We start from the raw sequence: 20,873 nt of genomic DNA on the forward strand, positions 1-20,873 counted from the left end.
CGGTGAAGTGACTGAGACTGAAAGGAGAAGCCCAAGGAATGGGAGACAGGGACTAGCTAGGTGAGGGGAATGGCACTGGGACAGAGACTGGGGTGAGGAAAAGAATGGTACAGGATAAAGTTGGAGGGGATGTAACACAAAGGATGTAATCAAGTTTGGATGTACCCATGTGAATTTGCACTATGATAGTCTTTAATTACATGATCGCATATTGTTGATTCCACAGGACCACTATCTCATTCAGTACCCATGATGGACTTGCTCTGAGAATGAATCATAAGGATTGTCTAGTGAAGGCTGTGTTCTGTAGGATAGAGGCTACACTTCTTGCAGAAGATGGGAAGTTGGATGAGGCAGGGGACTACAGAAAGAGAAAGGATGGTTTCCTGGTTTAGGAAGTTGAATGTTGCCCTGAAGAGTTGGATTCTATTCCTGCCTCTGCCACTAAGTTCCTGTGTGTTGCTAGGCAAGTGACTTCAACCAGGCTTTTTATTGGTGGTGTGCTCCTTCTATGATAGTTGCCAAACTTGAGACTCTAGGCTCTGACTTCCAGAAGTGCTGAGCACTCCTCTGATGGAACTGAAATCAGTGCAAATAGTGCACCGAACGTATGATGTGCTATATAATGCTATATAATGCTAAATGTTTTGAAAAACTCAGATCTTAGGGATTTCAAATTGAGTACCCAAAATTAGGGAACACTTCTGGCCTTAATCTCTTTGGTCTGGTCTACACTAACTCCCCTTATTTTGAAACAACAAGCAGAGCATCCACACCATCAAACCCATTCAATTCCTCCCACTTTCCATGAGGAATATTGCTTATTTCAAAATAGTGGGAGTATAGATGTTCCACTGCTGCTATTTTGAAATAACTACTCCCTAGTAAGGATGTTAAATTGTGTTTAATCAGCTAATCAAGTAGTTGATGGAATTTCCATTGATTACTGGATTAGTTGTTAAGGGGGGAAACTGCAGAGCTGCAAGCTTCCAGCTCTGGGACTTAACCCCGCCGTGGCTCTTCTTTTTAAATGTAGTAAGAGCCACCCAAGTGGCTCTTACTATGTTTAAAAGGCAGAGCTGCAGTGGGTACTGCACTGGGCCCCGCACTGCGCCTTTGCCTTTTAAATATAGTAAGAGCTAGGCTGCTCTTACTACATTTAAGAAGCCGAAGTTCAGCATCTGGGATTGGGCATGAGCCGGGGCAGCTGAGTCACGGTTCACACCCAGTCCCCTGCTGTGCCTTTGACTCCTCTATCCCCACACAGAGATGGTGCCAGCTTTTAAGCTGACTCTCCCCAGCACCAGCTCCTGCTCCCCTCTTATTGCCTCTATGCCTAGAAAGAAGCATGAGCCCTGGGGGAAAAAAAGTAATGGCTCTTATCATAGGTACTAAAATTGCTGCAAAAGCCACTCACTACAGCATACTAATATCCTTAAAGGCTTAAATATTGAGCTGGGAGCAAAACATTTTGCAGAGATAATGTTTATATTATTAAAGGTCTGTCTCAACTGATATGTGAGCTAGCTGAAAGGCTAATTCCCATTTATGGAATTGGGTTGGTCTTATGAGCACACATCCACCTACACGGATGGAAAAATACATATGTTAGAACTACATTACTATGGAGAACAAAGATAATTAATTTTTAAGTATATATAAACGAGAAACACATTTACAAATGTCCTATATTTGAATTAAAATAATATTTACATTTTCCATGGTCATCCTAAGGATATCTGGATGAAATTTGTTATTTTATTAAAATATTTACAGAGACATTTTCAGGCTGAAAAGTGTATTGCTAAAAAATGAAATTACCTATGCTACAGTTAATCCTTTAGGGGCTCACTTCAAAGCCCACTGAAGTCAATGAAAAGATTCCCATTGATTTGAAGGTACTTTTGGATCATGTCTCAGTAATACCAGAAACATTGTAAAAATCAACATTGGTTTTCCATTTTTATGTTCTTCATTTTTTTACACTTCACTGTTGCCATTCCTCAGAACACTAGTGCAATGGCTGCAAACACTCCTGAGGAATATATTGTTCTTTAACAGAAGTTTATTACGTTTAAAGAACCCATTACCATTATTAAACTTAACCGGCTTTTTTTTTAATCATAACAAAAGCTATATTTTTGGTCCTTATCTGAGACTGTAATCCTGCGACAACTCAAAATTTATATTTTTATATTATTTAAATGCATTGTTTAAAATAATAAGTTGAAACATAGCAGCCAGTTTGTTATACTTTTGCCATGGAGTTGGGGGGCCTTCTTCTGAGTTTGCAATACTTGGTGGAGGCAGCATGGTATTGTTTTAGTCAGTTGGCTTGCATATTCAGAACCGGATGAGAATTAAACCTGAAGCTAATTACACACTAATAAGAATGGCTACCTGGTTTGAGTATTCAAGCAAGATGAAAAGTGTGTGAACAACATGACAGGCTGCTTTCCAACAGAGTACCGCAAAATCCAGAGAAATCCATTGTTCAAACTTTCTATGGTAGCTATATTCAGCTTAAATTTGGGAAGATGGAAGAGAAGGCATTGTAAGACAAATTAGAAAAAAATAAAACAAAATTTTTTAAATCCCAGAGCGCAGCACATGTTCTTTGCAACATCTCAGAATCCTTGCAATTTTAGCAGGGCCTAGAGAACCAAATCCTGAGCTGTATTGAGCAAACACTATTTCCACTGGGATAGGATGCTCAGCCCTTCTGGGGATGAGGCTCTAAAACTCATTCTCCATACTCACAGTAGTAGTCCCTCTGATATCAATTGGACTGCTTGCATGAATAAGATTAGCAGGCTTTAGACTTACAAGTTTGTTTTATTTCTTGCTTATGGCCAATTTCTATTTTCAGTTACAATGAAATAAATCCAAAATAACTGTTTGCTTCCATGGATTTAATGCTGATTTACAAAGTAACGAAGGGTGCTATCCAGCTCTTGTGGTGGGCCGAGTCTTTCTATTGACTTCTATGGGAAATGAGTCAGGCCTCAGACCAAAATTTGACTCATTTCTTAAAACCACACAAATTACATGAAGTAACATATCTTCCAGTAAAGTCCAGAATAAAGGAAAGATTTAAAAGGCTATGGGTGAAATCAAGCCCCTGTCCTCTCCCAAGATCAATAGCAAAATTCCCACTGACATCAATAAGGTCATTGTATAAGCGGATAATTTCATTGTCTGGATTTGTAGTTGAGTATAGGTTTATTTTGTATGTTATCAAACTATAGCTATCCTTCACCAAAAAATACATTTAGAAATTCATGAGCAGCTAGACAAGTTTACAAATCTCAGAATAAAAAAAGCATTTATGGATTTTATTTAAAAATGTTTCAGGTAAGCTACCCTATTTTTAATAGCATATTGATCTTATTCTAGGAGTTTGAATGGGCTGTGACATTGCTTGTATGAGAAATACTGCCTTTAGAAAAAGAGCCTGACATAGCCAATGTTTTCTAGGAAGCCCAGAAAAAGATTTCACTTTTTTTTTCTGAAGCAACTGATATTGACTTTAGCACAATGAGCTGAAAGAAGAAATAATATGATCATATTAATGCATGAGCAGAGCCAAAATATACGTATTTTAATACTGCCCTCTGAATGCCCATTACAAATATATGCTGAGAATAAAATACATATATAGCTGTCACTTTTTGCTACACTGTTGATTTGATTTAGTCAGTTTTAGATTTCATTTTGCTCATAATTTAATATGATTTATAATGTGGCTGCTGAGCATGTACTATTGAAATTACATCACATGCAATATACATTATAATTATATTTATAAGTTATGCTGAAAGACATTTATGTATTTTGTCTTTTGGAGGAGATAGTTTAAGAACTAAAAGGTAGAGTTACATTTTCCACTAAGAGAGTCTTCAGAGATTTATGATAGCTGAAAAGTGGTATGCGAAAGAAACAGGAAGCTTGGGTTTTATTCTTGAGCCTAACATTAAATCACTATGTTACCTTGGGCAAGTCATTTAAGACTTGTTTCTCAGTTTTCTTATTTCCCTGTACCTACCTTTGTAAAGCACTTTGAGATCTTCAGGTGAGGAGTGCTACGTAAGAGCTAACTATTAATTTTGCTTTAATGAGGGTGAAAAGGTTTAAATGAAATTGCCCAATAAATTATTCATCAAATAGTAGCTTTCCTTTTATTGTAGTTAAATTCTCCTTTTTAAAGTATAAAAATAAAGGTTACTGTTTCTGTAATGCATGTAATCATTTACTGTTCTTTAGTTTTATGGCATTGACAACTAAACATTACTTGTAAAAGCTATGATACTCATAATAAACACCATTTGTTGACGTATTTTATTTATCTGACAGGAGCTTTAGTGCAGCTACTGAACTGGGCTGTTCTTTTAAGTGGATAAAAACAGGTCTCAAACATAAATGATAAGCTCCTAAACCGTCTTCCCTTCTCCATGCCCTTCTTGTAATGGGAAGACTGTCTATTCTGCCAGAAAAATCACTTCTGACCTTCTCTGACCATGGATGGTATCTGCATGAGTATTTCTTTGCTCATGCTCCTTCCCGATTTTTTTCATTAGTGCGGATAGCCTGTGCTCTTAAATGTTAAGTGTACAGTGCAGGAGCAAAACCAATGTGTTACTAGATATATCTACCCTTGATTTAATGTACTACGGGCTTGTGAGTGGAGATCTACACAGAGAAAGAAAAAAAAACAACCTAAGACTGACAGAAGTTGTGTGTGCACCAAGGAAAAATTAGAGGAAGAAAGAAGAGGGGCTTGACTGTATCTTTAAGGTACAACTCTGAGCTGTTGGTGGAATGAAAGCTTCACTGGACATCTGGACATAAAACTCAATCTTAACTTGGATTTAAAAAAAGATCATTTGATTTTTGTTTCAAATAGTTCAGCGGAGCAACAGATTGATCATGACACTTAAATGGCAGCCACCTGCTCTTCACAATTCTCTCTTGCAGGTTTTTTGGGCTATATGAGATAAATTCCCACTGGACCATGGATCATATCACAAAAATCACCAGCAACCTCACCTTCCCTATTTGGTAGTCTCTGCAGAGAGATACTGACACTGTGTTTATCATGGATCTCATGCAAGAGGATAGTTATTATCACTCTTCTTTCCCTGCCAGTCACAACACAAGTGGTAGGGGACAAACTGCTTTGGAGAGATAATTATATTGTATATGAGGCACAGAACACAGAGGTTGCCCAGGCTATGCTGTGGGTGGAGATGCTGAGGTGTTATCAAGAATGCATAAGCACATTTCTAGTTGCTGTAATATATTTGCTAGCTAATATGGCATAATATGTACTGTTGGGACTATCTTGGTTCTGTTTTTTTTTTTAAGTATTGCTTTTGGAAATAATCCCATTAGGTAACTTTTTCTTTCCATTCCTCCTATTTTCTGAATGGCGACTTTTATCTTTGTAAAGGGAATCCAAGAATAGCCTGCATTTTTATTCCTATGTATTTTGCTAAGAGCAGGACTCAAAATGATTGAGTGTTCCCTGCAGTATTAATTTACAACTGTAGTATCGTTTTTGTACAACGAATAGATTAATCATGTGATCTGTAATTGTTTGCTTATAAAAAGCCAACTCAGTAGAAGTATAGAATATTATAACCAGTGCAGTCTTGTTCTTCAATCATTTCTAATAAAATGATCACATAAATTGTGAGTTAGACTTTCTGGGGTTTCCTGGCATGACACAGAATGCTGGTAGGCTGCATCCTGCCGGGGCAAAGTTGTTGAGCAAAAAAGAGCACTCCCAACGGCTGACACCATCTTTAATTCTCCTCCTTTAATGGCTGCACCAGACGGCTCCCCTACCCAGGTCAGCACAGGGATCTGGGAGGAAAGGGACATTTTTGGGAACATTGGGGGGAGGTTGGCCACAGCTGCTGTATAGGTTCCTTCTTTCTTACACCTCTTACACCTCTTTGACAGTAATAAGGGTTTCACAGGGCAAATTAAGTCCTCATTTACACTCACACTTTCTTTCATTTATGCTCTCTGCTACGCCAGAGCAGCCTCTCAGTTGTACAGTTCTTACTCGTTGGAACAAGTAAACAATCTTGTGATGATGCACAAGCAGGAACAGAATCCAGCTCCCTCACTCTTAGTTGTATTGGCTCAGGAAAGTGAAATGGGACTAAAAAGCAGTACACGATATTTTTCTTCAAACAGTAAGCAAGATGCAACTTTGAACACACCCAGGGAACAGATCTGCTAAGTCCAGAAGAGGAACTTTTTCATTGAATAAAACCATTCACCAGCCACATTCAACATCACTGTGGCAGCCATTAATGATTCCCAGTTACTCCACATAACACCTTTTTCTTTGAGGGGCCATTTCTTGGCCACCATCCATTTGGCCTGGATTCAGAACTCATCTGTCCTGGCAAGAGGGCTTGCTTTTTATTCACATCACACATGACATTTTCTCTCCTCCAACCACAAGGGGATGAGTACAAGCTGCTGGCCAGTGAGTTGAGAAAGCAAGGATAGTTTTGGGAAGCCTGTGAGTATCTCACCGTCATACATCCTGTCATTCCTCAGTTAAGGTATGACAGCCATCATAAAGATTATGATCATAGGCTAAGTGGACATGAGCATTTGAGAAGTGTAGTAATCTCTTAGCATGCTTTATCGTGGAGTGTGCTTTACTGGCAATATGAAATGGGATTACACATTTTTAAAAAAATCACTTTTTGGGTGTTACTGACATAGGTATGACATCTTTAGACAAAAGGAAAACTCCAGCTATGTCTGAAATTCTAAAACCATCTAGCTTACCATTTGTTCTTTTTTTTATTACAATCACCTTTGTACAGAGTCAAAAAGGGAAAAAAAGAAAGCACTGTAGTTATTTTCCACATCCATAATATAAGCTAAGAAAAGGAAGCCACTAGGATCTTTTGGAGATAAATGTGCATTAAAATATAAAATAAGAAAACAATGTTGTCTAGAATAGTTTTAAAACGCCTGTTATTTTTCCTGCCAGCAATGCAAATTCAACATGAGATCAGAAACATAGCTGTGTATTTTCTGTCTCGTGTATCATCAACTATAAAGAGCCTGCTCTGAAAATTTAGCTGACATTTCTGTTGCTGATACATGAAGCAGAATAAAATCAAGCTCCCTTTCTCAGAGCTGCACTGGCTATACAGATTTAACATGATCAAAATGTGGAAAAACATTAATTTAATGAGTATGTAGGTAGAACTCTGAACAAACAGCGGGTAAGACTACTGAGTAGAGAAGAACCATTTTCATAGAATATAACCTGCATATGAATGTTCTTTCATTAGTTTCAGTTATTTCTATAACTAAAGAGCTAAAACTTTATGGACAAAAAACTCTGCTGACAAAAAACAAAACAAAACAAAACAAAAAAACCCCCTGCATCAATGACACAATAAAATCAAACATTTCTTGTGGAATATTTCCAAGGTATTTCAGACATAGCTTTTTTTCTAAATTTGTTTATGCTGAAGTTCCTACCATTTGATATCAATGCTATAAAAATCATATTATTTGCTTAAGACAAGATTTCACAAAAGGCTTAAACAGGAAAAATACTTAAATTAGCTAAAAATTCAGTTTCCAGGGAAACAAATGCAGCTCTTCATACATCAACATTTCTTCATACTATTTTTATGAAATTAGTTACAGGGAAATTGTTAAGGCACATTTTAAATAAAGCAACTTATTTTTCTAATTACTTTGATCTTTTTCTCCTAAACCAAAAAAAAGTTAATTTATTTTCCTTTTCAAAATAGCTAAATTGTTTTATGTAAGTTCTTTAGCTACAGCAGAAAGACTAAATCCTCAAATGCATGCAGTATCCATTGGTCCACGAATTTATAACATAGCTTCTGAGTGCTTTTATAAAGTAAGGTGTATATATATACACCCATTTTAATCTCTTTATTTCTCTTCTTCATAATCCATTAATTTATTTTTTCAAATTAAGAGACAGCATGTGTGTGTAGTAATGAGAGTGAACACACAAACAAGACAGAGCCAGGACTCCTGGGTTCTGTACCCAGCTCCCTTTTCAGCTTAATGGGCAACTTCTGGTAAATCACTTAACTGCTCCATGGCTCAGTTTATCCATTTGTAAAATGAATATAACTATCTGCCTTACACAGGTGTTGTGAGGGTTAGTTATTATCTACACACTTCATTAAAATCTTCAATACATTTCTCATTCCCACCCATCCCACAGACTCATCCATTACAAAATAAATATAAGAACTCATTCAAGCTACTTCTACATGCTAAAAGAAAGGAAAGGTAGATTATTATTTCAATTTCTGAATGTTTGGAAGATATTTAGATAGTAAGGCTCAATGGTCAATACAATCAATGAAAAAGGACATCTTTCTAGTGATTTTATTGGGGGTGGGAGAATCACAATGTATTATGTAAGAGATAGTGTGTCTAAGGCTTTACAGCATCCAGATTGTAATAAAAAGCAAATAATCAATTACCTGCACATTTTACTCCCTGAGCAATGAGGCCCCACATAAAGTTGGCACAGTATTCACACCAGTGCGGACCCCTGAACGTGTGAACCTAGAAAACAATAGCAGAAAGGAGACACTAGATTATTTCACAGGCATAATACTAATGTACATAAATGGGTCATAGTTCCCTCTTTACTCAGGTAATATTTGCATTCATTTCTCTTCATTCTGGTTTGGGGCTTACCACTGAAGGAAAAGATGACAGAAACTAAGAGAAAAATTTAACTGCCAAGATTCTTATAGACTTACGGAAAAATGCGAGCCATCCATCTTGAGGGCCATCCTGAACAAAGGAATCCAGTTTTCAGGAAATTGTTTTGCTTCACATGAACAGATTTGTACAGTCATGGGTTGGAATTCTCAACCCCACCTGACCTAGATTAGCCCAGCTCAGCTAGGGACACTAACCAGGATATGTAAAGTAGCAGACAGCTACAGTTTGCAGTGCCTCTCCTCTCCTGTCCACAACCATGGGTGGGATTTTAGCACTGTGCATTCGTGCTGTAAATGGAACTAAACAGCAACCGCTTTCCAGTACAGAGAAGAGTATGTAAGGGATGTGGGCTCCCCTCATTTGGGATTTCTGTTGCTTTTCTCACTATGTGTGGTCTTACATTATACATATGGGGGGCTGCAGGGCTTTCCCTTAAATCAGAAATAGCCCTGCTAGGCAAATATATTAGTACAACACAGAAATGCTGAATACACAGTCAGCGATTCTGAGGTTCCTTGGTTTAGTATAAAGGATTAGCTTTTTCTTCAGAACAATGTTACGTATTGAAAACCTGCACACATGAATTTATAAGCAGAAACTGAACAGAAATCCACTTAAATAAGAATAAATTCAAAGCTAAGAACGAAGCCAATGCTAGTCTCAGTCAAAACTTGCCTGCTTGTTCCAGTCCTTCAACCACAACGAGCTGCCTCTGATTTATTTTAGTAGGCTTCCTGCTTAGAAAACCACAAGATTCTTAGCAGAGAAAATCATTATTTTCTTAACCAATGTAAAAGACTTTGAGTGGTTACTTGTAATAGATGATGCACTTAAATGAAATCAGTAACTGATCATCACATAGTGATGAAAGTCACAGTCAAGAATATTTTAGCTTTAACTCTCTCAGTTCTGTTTTGATATTGACAAGGGGTCATTCTGTGCATATACCTAATCTTACGGAGGTGTGTCAAAGAGAATGCTGAATCTCTCTCAGACTTGGATGTCTTAATTTAAGAATCTAAATTAGTTAGTGGATATAAATAATAGATCTGAAGTGGCCTGATTTTCAAAGGTATTGAGCATCTGCAGCACCAATGACTCCCGTGGGGCAGGGATAGGTCAAAATGACACTTCTCTCACACAAAGCAAGTATTTTAGGGCAGTTCATGGATGTTTAGGCAAACATTTGGGTTTTATTAAGGAGTCCATAGACCCTTAGAAAGTTGATACCAATAAAGAAAAATATATACTGTAACTGCTATTTGACGGGTGTTCAGGTAAATCTAAGTTCCAGCCTGGAAACTTATTCCTGAATGTCACTGTGATTTTAGTTAGGCTTTTAATGACACATTTTGGTGGTATCTTCTTTGGTATTTTTAACCATTACTCATATTTAGCAGTACCTTACTCCATGAATAGTTCACATGCAGCCAATTGACTTCAATGGAAGATTCACAGTCCTGCCTGTAACTAAAGACGCATTAAAAAATATCAACACTACATAGTCCATCCCCATAACCTCTTGCCTGGCTGACCCTCACCATCTGCTTCCTCCATTTCAGCCCGTGTGATCAAAGCACTTCTGGAGGAAGCCCTCCGGACTTCTTCCATTACTGGCACACATTCACTGCCTCTTCCTTTAGCTTTTCTACATAAGTTACCATAAAATGATACTTGGCCACTTCCACAGCCTCACTCTTGAAACCGTATATTTTCCTCTCTCCCCCTGCAAAATCTGGCTGACCTCCATACACCACCACCATCACTGACTGAGATTTTTTACATGGTCTCCTTTAATCCAACACAATCTCTTATTCATTACAACACAAGCATGCTCTGGTATTCCCCATCCAAAATGCCATACCTTAAGGCCACACAGAGCGAACACATTTTCCAAGAAAAAATATTCCTGCCAGAAAATGTTGATTTTGATTATTTTTTTTGATTTAAGAAACAAAACAAAAATGCTGTTTCAAAATGTTGATTCTTTTATTTTGAAAATTCATTTCAGCATTTGCAATTATAAACTTTTCAGGATTTTTTGTTCCCTGAAGTGGTTTCACAGTTTGATTCTTCATTCCAATTCAAAGTGGAAACTTAATTCCCCACAGGAAGAAAATTTTGTTTTCCAAACAGATCTAGCACCACATATCTGTTTGGTTATGGTTCTCTTTCTCTCTCACTTTGCCTTCAAAATTACTGAATGGGCCATGAATTGGTCCTTCTTATAACTCTGCCCTGGATAGCTGGTTTCTTCTCTTTCCTGTCCATTGAAACTGTCCTCACTAGTATCTCTAATAATCTCATTCTGGCCAAATCTCTGCACCTGCTTCTGACAATTATTTTCTACTTCTTGACATCTAGTTTTCATGGCTCCACTTTCTTCTGGTTCTCCATCAGAATCTCTTTTGGTGAGCCTGCCTCTTATCCTCTCAGCCCAGTTCTGTCATCTCCTTTTCTACCTTTCAGTCTTTCTGTTCATACACTTCAATATCCATCCTTTTATTAATGACTCACAAATTTACTTGTCTACTACAGACCTTTCTCCTGCCTACCATCCAGTCCAGGCTGAAGGCTGTCTCTCCGATATCTCCTGTATGACTCATTGTCAGCTCAAACCTACATGGCCTACATTTAACTTTTGATTATACATCCTCTCAACACCTTCTTGCTTCTCCCAATTCTTGGTCACCAATGACAAAAACAAAATCCACTTTGCTGCTCAGACCAAATAACTTGAGATCGTCTTAGACTCCTCGCAATCTCTTATCCCAAACATCCAGAGTGTGTCCCAATCCTGCCACCACTTTTTGTATAATATTTCTAAAAAAATGAGGTTCTCTTTCTATTTACAGTTGGAAGTGGGTGTTGAATACTTTAATTTATTAATTTCTGACTTCCATGACCTCCTGAAAAATAGCAGTATCCCAGATGCTGAAGTTATACCTCCCCCCATATTAAAAGAAACTGGCATATGCAGATTTTACTGTCTTATTACATATGACAGCAGAATTGCAAATGTGTAGCTTCACACTTCAACAATTTCTTATTTTATCTTGCTCTTTCCATGATCTTTCCTCCAAGGATTATATTTTAGGAAGTTCTTGGAAGACAGAAAATAACCAATTTATCAAAATCTATTTTTAATTTATAAAATGTGAGGCTAACGTATAAAATTTGAAAGAAAAGCATAAGTACCAGTTCTGAAGGAACAAACTTGCCTCAGAAGCAGCCAAAATTTGACCACCACTCCCTCCACAAAGCCAAGTGCCTCATATCTTGGCTTAAGAAACAACAGACTATCTCTTGTCAGTCACAAAGGAAAACAAGTTTCAGAGTTGAGTATCCTCCATTAGTAAGTTTAGGCACTTTTATTCTGAGTTCTCCACAGTATAAGTGAGGTACATTAGACAGACAGAACTAATGTGATGAGACGTGGAAACAGAGCGTGTGTCTGAGGTTTGTAGAATTCTTAATTCTTCTACTGAAAGCCATTTTTTCTATACATAAGGGGGGAAATTGCTGTGATTTATAATCATATCTATTTTAGGATTTGATTAATTTTTGTACTGTATTTAATTAATTTAATTAGAACATTAGGTAATCCAAGGTCAGACATTTAAAGAGTCCCAATAAATAATTTCAGTGAGGTCTTTGATGATAGCATATACCACAAGCATGAGATCCTCAAGCAGGTCTCACTTGCAGTGATACTTGAAACCTGGATAAAATAGGTCAGACACATACCAGCTATAAGAGTTAGCGCTCTATATCTTTCTAAAGTCCATCTTTCAGTATATTATCTTTTGCCTTTTGAAATTATTAGGCTGCTCTTAGGATAGCTTGACTGTAATTTGAGAGACAATAATGACCTAGTATATAAATAAAATTTATAATCACTAATGTGATTAAGCAGGTAGACATATGCTCAAAATGAAAAAAATTAAGAAACTCTAGCTTTCTTATTTTATCTTTCTTCTATCAGTAATTCTAACAAACATTTAGAAAAAAGCAAGAGAGTTTATGAAGGAATGCAGTAAAAATCTTTCAGAAATGTGATGTGATAGTAAAAGATTAATTTGGAGAGCCTCATCAAAGCCAGCACCTAGAAGAATGAAAAGCTGAATATGACAAGCGAGGTATGTGTAGTTTACCACTTAAGTATGCAAACGGCAGCCCTAATGACTGTGCCTTGAGATTAAAAAAAAGTCTTCGCCATTTATAAGCTGAAGTCAGTATCCACTGCGCCAAGCCCCCAAGGGCATCAGCTTTTTCTTCATCTGTGTCAGATGACATATATACTTTTTATATTGCAATATAGTCTATTGTAGGCACATCTCATTTAGATGACAGTAAGAATAACAGGTTTTGACAAATCCATACACTTAGCAAATATGTCATGCATTAATTAAAAAATAACAACACTACAACTGTACCTACAGGGGCTGCAGTCTCATCAGATTCATAAGCTAAGTGGGCTGAGGCCTGCCAGTGGTTGGAAGGGAGACCTCCAAGGGAAATCTTGGATGTTGCAGAAAATAGCGTTGGGGGCTAAATAAATAACACACTTTTTGTGTGTCAATAGTGAACTGATAAAGTAATGTAGTACTGAGGGGGTTCTGTTTTGCAGGAGGTACTGTCTTTCAGGCAAGGCAGAAAACTGAGTTCCTAATAGTTTATAGTCCTTAAATATCGTATGACAGTTTTGGCAAGTCTAAGGGTTGGTTTACATAGTACTTTAGTTTGGATCTGTACATTTTTAGTCCACGCTACAGTACTGTCCCTAACCAACCTGTGATAACCCTGCTAGTAGGCACTTCAAGTTCTGTAGTGTGCATTAATGCAATTAAGGCCTACTACATTAAGATGCACTAGGGAACTTGTAGTGTATGTCAGTAGGGTGCGTACAGCACCATGCTTGTGCAGGCTAAAATGTATATCCTTCCGGTGCAGACAGAAGCTCTGCCCAAGCAAACCCTTGGGGTTATTAGCTCAGAGATCCTAGCTGAATTCCAATTTCAGCAACTAAATTCTGCCTACTTAAATTTCCTATGCAGTTCATATAGAATACAATATTCCTTTATCTTTAAATGTATTCTAGGGCATTTTAAAGTATGTCAGTTTGAATGATTAACTCAACCTGTAGTGTACACACTGCCACAGTAGATTTTTACCAAGCATTGGCATAAATGTGCACTCATGCAGCCATAATTTCTATAAGAAATGTACCCTATAGCATCTATTGTCTGACAATGAAGTCATAGAGATGCAAAGGGTGAAGGGAACAGATGGCAACAAGAGATGAATCAACTCAAATATCAGGTGGGCCAATATTCCTATATAATCTTTAAAATAATGCCTTGGTGTTACAGAATACTCAGAATACTTTAACATATCAATTAAGCAAGCCTCCCAATCCCTCTGAGGCACGTATTATTATCCCCATTTTTCAGGAGAAGGAAATGGAGGCAAAGAGAAGTTAAAAGTTCACCACAGCCACTCAGAAAATCAATAGAACTGGGATTAAAATGGAGTATAGTTGTTTTCATATGAAGATATAATAGAAGAAAATGCTATGGCACACTCTCTCTTAAAAATGCACTGAATATACTTGTAGCAATGATGGTGTTAACTTCCCAGAGTGAGTCTTGAATCATGCCAACAACTTGGCTTAGCACATCGTGAGAGGAAGGGACATTCTGCACTGAGTGCACCAGCATTCAGAGTTGAATATAAATAGGACTTTTATCAGGAAAGGGCTTATTGTCTTGAATGTTGAGCAGGCGAACATTCCTCCAGGTTCTCACTCATACCAAGCCAGGAGCGCTGTCATGTCTTTTTACTTCCTGCTTTGTGCAGATCATGTCAGCAGGAATGCGAACAACTGGGAATTACATTCAAATAGGGCCAACACAGCAAGCAGAAGGAGAGAGAGAAAAAGTATAATTTTTTGCAAATTCATCAAAAAGGGTGACATTTCTTTGAGCAATGGCATATTTGATTTTTCTTTTAATTAATATTTAGAATCTGAATCACATGTCCCATTTTAACAGAGGGTCCACATCACTTCATGCAGTAACTATGTAAAATACAACAGTTAGAAACTGGAAGTGAAAACCAAATAGAGTTCTTAAAATTTAAAGCTTTGGAGCAAAAGAAATGTACAAGATTCTTCTGAAAGGGCAGATGATAAAGGAACTTCTCTTTGCTGTATGTGCTACAGCTAATTTGGAGAGAAGCATCTGATAAGATGCCATTGAACACTATGGGTATGTCTACACAGTAGCATTATTTTGGAATAACGGCCATTCTGAAATAACATAGTCTGCATCTACACGCAAGCTGGGGGACTGATTACCCTGACTCCTGTAACCCTCATTACAGGAGGAAGGGAAGTCAGATGAAGAGTGCTCTATTTCAAAATAAATGCTGTGTAGATGTTCCCAAATTTGAAATAAGCTACTTTGACTTAAGCTATGCAATTAGCGTAGCTCAAGTTGCATAGCTTATTTTGAATTTAGCCCTGCTGTATAGACATACCCTATGTACGCTCCCCGAGGCAAATGCCTTGACTGCTTCATCACATCCTTTCTAAACTTAACTATATGTGTGTGCTAGTCAGCTCCTAGGGTGATGCACATGCAGGGGCATGAGACCTGGAAACAGAGACGTGTAAAGCTACTTACAGCTATATGCAGTAGTTTCAGTAAAACAAGGATTTGAAGAAAAAGCTTAAAAAAAAACCTAGGAAAGCTTGAAATTGAGGACTCTAAAATCAGAAATGGCACAGTAGTTTTGTGGTGCATAAAGATACTGCATTGGAAAAGCTAGGGTAAATGTACCATTATTGAATACTTTGGTTGCAGAGAATAAACTAAAGCCTAAATATTCATTGTATTAAGTTATCTTATAGTGTATTGTAAGTTTCAAAAGCAGATATATAGAATCTCTAAGAGCTTCCTTGAAATCTCGAAGAACTTTTAAAAAGTTTTCTTCACTCTGGATTAAAGGGAAGAGGAACGTTTTTCTCTTTTAAAAGATTTTTAAAGTTCTAAGTGTCCAAAGAAACCTGAAATTTCTCAGGATTCTCTTATTTCTGAGAATGTGTATAGAAACAGACAATATTTAAAAAAAGAAAAAACCTAGAGAGAGACTTTGTTATCAGAATGTTATTTTGCCCGTAGTGACTCATTTCAAGATATTCTAAAATAATTTCAGAAGCACAGATTCAGAACCACAGTTGTTGTAAATCAGTTTAGCTCTATTTATGTCAATGGAATCAGGCCAAATCATACGCATTCAGGATCTGGGCCCATAGTTTTCAAATAACCCATGAAACTACACACATTAGTATGAGAAGCTATGAAAAAATGCACCCAATGAATAGTTGAAGGGTTAGCCACACCGATTTTTATTTCTGTAAAAATATGTTCTGTACTTCATCTTTTAACTATAACTACTCTGACACCAGCCCTACACTAGACAATTTTACCAGGATAATAATGTCAGGAAAGAGATTCTTCACTACTTCCCTATACCATCAGAAAGCCTGAGTGTGGATGCAGTTATACCAGCAAACAAATGCTTTTGCCAGTGAGCTTATTTTGTACAGGGGACTCTTTTTTGTAGGTATCAGCTGTGGAGAGATGTCGTGAGATCTTGAGAGGATGTCAGGAATATGATCAAACCCTTCCTAATAATGACCTGCCCTCATTTCAGTCTCCACTTGTGCTGCACTTTTAAGGCCATATTCTGCCTTCAGTGTAATGGAGAACGGTATTTTACCCTTCACTGTTGAGTTCTCAAGGATGGTATTATGAGGACACATAAATATTAGGTACATGCTAGTGAACCATAAAAAGTGGGTTAATCTCAGCTGACAAATTAAATGGTAAAATGTGTCTCAATGAACAAAAGTTTTGGTTTTAAAGAGATTAAGTTAGCATGTGCATCAATAATTTACCATAGTGGTAATGCAACCAATAGTACAAGCATGTTAAATTAACCAGTCATGCTCTGAGAGATACTAAGTAGCAAAGCAATAAAGACAGCAACAAGGCAATTGCAAATGCTGCACAAAGAAGTTAAATAAATGTTCTTCTTGAAACACATTTCCTTTTTACCCATCACAAAATAAATAAGACAATATCCTACAGAAAAAACACAGGAATAGGTATATACAGCAACTACAATTTCAGCCCTTCTTGGACAGACATGAATACCTCCTTGCTTCAGTGAAGCAGTACAGGACTAATCTACATAGAAAGTATTTTTTCACCTTGAAATATTGACATTTATGAAATGTTTGCAGAGTTCTTCTTCTAGCATGATTCACATTCCTCAAGAATCAAAATGCTGGTGGCATACACACAAACAAGTCAAGGGAGATCAAAATTATCAGTTCCCCCAAGGCCTGTGAATCATACAATTCAGAGAAGGAAAAGATTTCCTAGATTATTCAGCTCTACTCCCTGACACTGTAAAATTGTTCCCTATAGTACATTTGCTAGTGTTTTGTCCAGTCTTGTTTCATATCTGCTAAGTGATGGGGCTTCCACTACATCCCCTTGGGAGATTATTCCACAGCCTAATACATCTCCTTGACAGGAAGGTTTCCTGCTGTTCATCTTAAATTTTTTTCTTTTCTTACTTTCCTCCCATGCCTCCTAATTATATTAAATAATTTCTCCTTTCCCTCTTCTGGTGTTTATATCCTTCAAGAATTATTACAAATTATTATTTTCTCCCAGCCTCAATGGAAACAGCACGTTCAACTTTAGCAGCAGGGAGATGGTGGGGTGAAGCAGTGCGGATACAAATATTACCATGACAAAACATGTCAGGGAGGGAGAGAAGAAAGAGAGAAAAGCTCTGTATCATGGCAGCATTTTAGGGATGAAAGTGATTCAGATGAGGGAAAATGTGGAGAAATTCTCAGGGCAGTGAACATAAGCAGACATTCCCCATAGAAAGAAGTTGCATTTGCCCCCAAATTTAACCAGTCTAAAAACAATGTTACACATTTCTTCATTGCACACGCACAGTGATCCAAGACTAGCCTCAGTCCCTCAATCTGGGCATAGTTATAGATTACTTGTCTAATTTGTTCTTCAAAATTTGGTGTGGAATAAGTATTTGGCTGTCAGGTAATAGTGTCCAGAACCTCATTCAATTTCTACTGAAGTGAATGTTCCACTGTCCCAACCTTGATTTGTAGTCTGATTCTGCAGCCAGTTCAAGTCGTTGGTCTTACTCTTAACAACACTTAATGGGTAAGGCCTCAGCTACATTAGAAACTGCATCTCCAGCTACACTCTATCAAGGCAGTTGTGTTCTCCTTGGACAACACAGTTTACACAAACTAGGGGTGCGTCTACACAGCACCCTAAACTCAAAATAAGATATGCAATTTTCACTATGCAAATTGCGTATCTTATTTCAAATCTATTTTGTGAAGAACCATCCACAGCCAATTGTGCTGTCCATTTATGGCAGAAGATAGCTTTGGGATAAATGGACTTTTTGTTGGTTTAAACAAGATCTCATCCCCCTCCCCCCAAATTATCTCAACACAGAGTTGAACTCCAATATTTTAACCCCTTTTTCTAATTCCACATAAAACAAATTTAAAAATTAGAAAATTTACTGGTGACAACTCTGGATGATTTAAACAAGAGAGTTGGTGTGTTTGTGACACAGTCCATCACCATTGTTATTTACAACTTCTTCAATAAAAGACTATTTCTGTTACTGCGTTACAATTAGGGATGTTAAATATTGGTTAATTGAAAAGTCAATTAACCTCATGCGTTCTTATCGGTTAGTTGACTATTCTATAGTTGCCAGGCAGCCCCTATCTAAGGGGTGGTCTGAACCCAGACCCGGCATGAGCCGTAACTGAGCCAGGCTGCCTGCCCATCAGGCTCTTAATACACTTTAAATGAAGAGGTTAGGTTCAGGGCCCAGTGCAAGCCACGACTTAGCTGGGCTGCTGACCAGTCTGCTAAAAAACGTACTGGCAAGGGGTGGGGGAAAAATGCATGTAGTCTATACCATTAACATATATGCTTTTGCTTATCGGTTAATCAACTATACTAGTACATCCCTAGTTACAATATTTCTAAGTATTTTATAGTTTGCTAGAGGCAGCAGCCAAGTCTTTTGCCATTTTGTATGCACTCAGAAGCCAGCAAAAGAATGCAATAAACCACCACACCGCTTCTTTCCAAAGTGATGAGCCTGGTTGTAATAGCACATGCAGGGACTGGACTAGATGACCTCTCAGGGTTCCTTCCAGTCCTATGATTCTAGGCAACAAAAACATTTCTCTGTTTCCTTTCCCCAACTGTGCTAGTGAGGCACAGGTAAGTGCTTTCTGGGACATTCTAATAAATAAAATTAATTAATAGCAACTCAGATATGTATACATGCCTTTTGCCCCAAATGAATCAAAACCCTGTTACAGAATGTAAATCGTTTTATGCAACAGTTCAGACAGAAAGTAAAGAAGCTGTAAGATACAGGAGGAACCTAGAGAAAAAAATATGACATTCTCAAGTTGTAAGTCTTCCAGGACACCTCTATCCTGGAAAAAAGTGATGATACAAAGTAGTGTGTCAGCCTGGATAGGGTTAAGAGATCCCTACCTATCACATGTCTGGGTAAGAAAGAGGAAGTTAAGCCCAAGCAATGTCCTCTCTTCATCTGGTGGGTGGATGCAAAGCAAAAAGCCTATGGAGGTCTGCATCCAGCATGATACAGCATTTTGCTTTCTTTTGTGTAATTTATGGTTTATGAATTGAAATTCCAAATCGTGCCCTGAGACAAGGGTTTTAACAATGGCTTGGGCAGACTGTTTGCTTTCTTTCCTGAGTTGGTAAAACAGCCCAGCACCATGCTATTGAACTGAGATATTTAGTTAGTGATTTAAAATGATAATATCTATACTTTTATGATGACAATCTGACTGGCATACTGAGCACAAATGCAGGGAGCCACATGTTCTACTGCTTGCTGATGGTTGCAAATCTATGGCACAAGTTTTTACAGCTAAAAACCCCACCATTTTTAAAGCCATTTTAAATGGCCAGATTTTAAGCCTATTACCCTTTAACAGTAAATTTACTGCCACATATCTTCTGACACACAATTTTCTGTTCTTGTGAAGAATTAGGGGATTTATTTAGTGAAAGGTATCTAATTACACTGACTTCATTTTAATGGCTCAGGGGAAGAAATGGTGTTCTTTTAATACATGTATTTTTCTAAAAGGTATACATTTAAGGGAAAAACAGTGCAAACGTGATAACAATAAATCTTCCTGATAGCAAGTTTATGCAGTATTTACTACTTATGATCAGGCAGTATATTAAAGCCGTTAGGATAACAAATAAAAATTTACAAGAATAATGCTACAAAAACCTATTTAAGAAAAGAAATAGACCAACAAGAATCAGACCAACAGAGTATTTTCAGAATAAAAAAGAAATATATGCTATTTCATATAGCAACTAAGAAAGAAAGCAGCATATAAAATTAAACTTAAAAGTATTATATACGTATGGATATTCATGTCAAACCAGTATCTATTAGCTTCTATGATTATCCTGAAAATCTAAGGCAAAGGTCTTATGCGAAGCAACATTGCAAATCACCTGTACAACTCATGTTCTTGCAAAAATATATGGAGGATTTAATTGACAGCCAACAAGATTAGTAGGTGCCAAATATTCATATTAAATACTCATTTTCAATTTTTATATAATATTTGGTATATATTTTCCTAATTTAAACTTATTGGAGGAGTCATGTCCAACAAAAACATTATGATCATAAAGGTTTCCAATTTGAGTGATGGTATGAACTCGAGAGCTAGAAATCGTATTTTAAAAAAATCAAATGAAGACTGTGTCACTATTGTACCTGTAAGTACAAGAAATATAGCAGATAGAAACCAAAACAGAAATTAAGTGAATGTCATCAGAGTTCTTGCTAAAATAATCAAGATTTTTTTCCTTGCTGTAACATTTTTGGGGAAAAAAAATCTGTAGTGGGAAAAAAAATACACCAGTAAAAAATATCTGTGTTCCAGGAACTCAGTGTTAAGTTGG

General features: G+C 37.2%; 1 protein-coding gene across 3 annotated transcripts in view; it reads right to left on the minus strand.

Moving 5' to 3' along the window:
- The window catches only part of CHN1 (chimerin 1), a 184,364-nt gene that overhangs the window by 12,776 nt on the left and 150,715 nt on the right, over nt 1-20,873 (minus strand). For all 3 annotated transcript variants that reach the window (XM_075933671.2, XM_075933670.2, XM_006119476.5), the window contains one exon: nt 8,514-8,598. In XM_075933671.2, coding sequence (XP_075789786.2) covers nt 8,514-8,598 — 85 coding nt within the window. The remainder of the gene's footprint in view (nt 1-8,513; nt 8,599-20,873) is intronic.

Source organism: Pelodiscus sinensis, chromosome 7, assembly GCF_052426305.1.
Source record: "Pelodiscus sinensis isolate ZL-2025 chromosome 7, ASM5242630v1, whole genome shotgun sequence".
NCBI lineage: Eukaryota > Metazoa > Chordata > Testudines > Trionychidae > Pelodiscus > Pelodiscus sinensis.